The sequence below is a fragment of the Antrostomus carolinensis genome, unplaced genomic scaffold (assembly GCF_000700745.2).
Source record: "Antrostomus carolinensis isolate BGI_N321 unplaced genomic scaffold, ASM70074v2 scaffold30488, whole genome shotgun sequence".
Classification (NCBI taxonomy): Eukaryota; Metazoa; Chordata; class Aves; order Caprimulgiformes; family Caprimulgidae; genus Antrostomus; species Antrostomus carolinensis.
In genome coordinates, this window is record NW_010335479.1 from 938 (window position 1) to 1,374 (window position 437).

At 65.0% G+C, this 437-nt stretch overlaps 1 protein-coding gene across 1 annotated transcript in view; it reads right to left on the reverse strand.

Annotated features, from left to right (window-relative positions):
- Nucleotides 1–437, reverse strand: part of LOC104530090 (lateral signaling target protein 2 homolog) — a gene marked incomplete at both ends in the record, with an annotated part of 1,700 nt that overhangs the window by 800 nt on the left and 463 nt on the right. Inside the window, 2 exon segments of the mRNA XM_029086636.1 lie at nt 126–270; nt 273–312. Coding sequence (XP_028942469.1) covers nt 126–270; nt 273–312 — 185 coding nt within the window.

Below are 437 nucleotides of genomic sequence, written 5' to 3' on the forward strand. Positions count from 1 at the left end.
TAGTCCCCCTCCGGAGCCTTCACCGCCACCAGTGAGGACACGTAGCTGGAGAGTCGGGAGCACCGTGAGGTTCCTCCAGGCCTGGCACAGCCCCCCCACCCCAGCACCCCAACGCCAGGCCCCACCTTAGTTCGAACTCTGCGAAGAGACGGTCAAACTGGACAAGCACAGCTCGGACGTGCTCCGGGTAGGAACCAGGCTGGCTCAGGCTCTGCTCCCGCAGCACCGTTCGCACCAGCTCCAGGCTGCACAGCAGGTTCCAAAAAAAACGTCTGCCTCCTCCACCTCCAGGAAGGTCCCAGCTAGGAGACACTGCCAGGACCAGGGAACTATCAGGAGCCAGCATCCAGGGCAGTGCAGCCCCTATCCCCGGGGTCAGCCCATGGTGGCACCCATCACCTCGCAACCTGGGGCAGCCAGACCCCATCGCCCGCCCC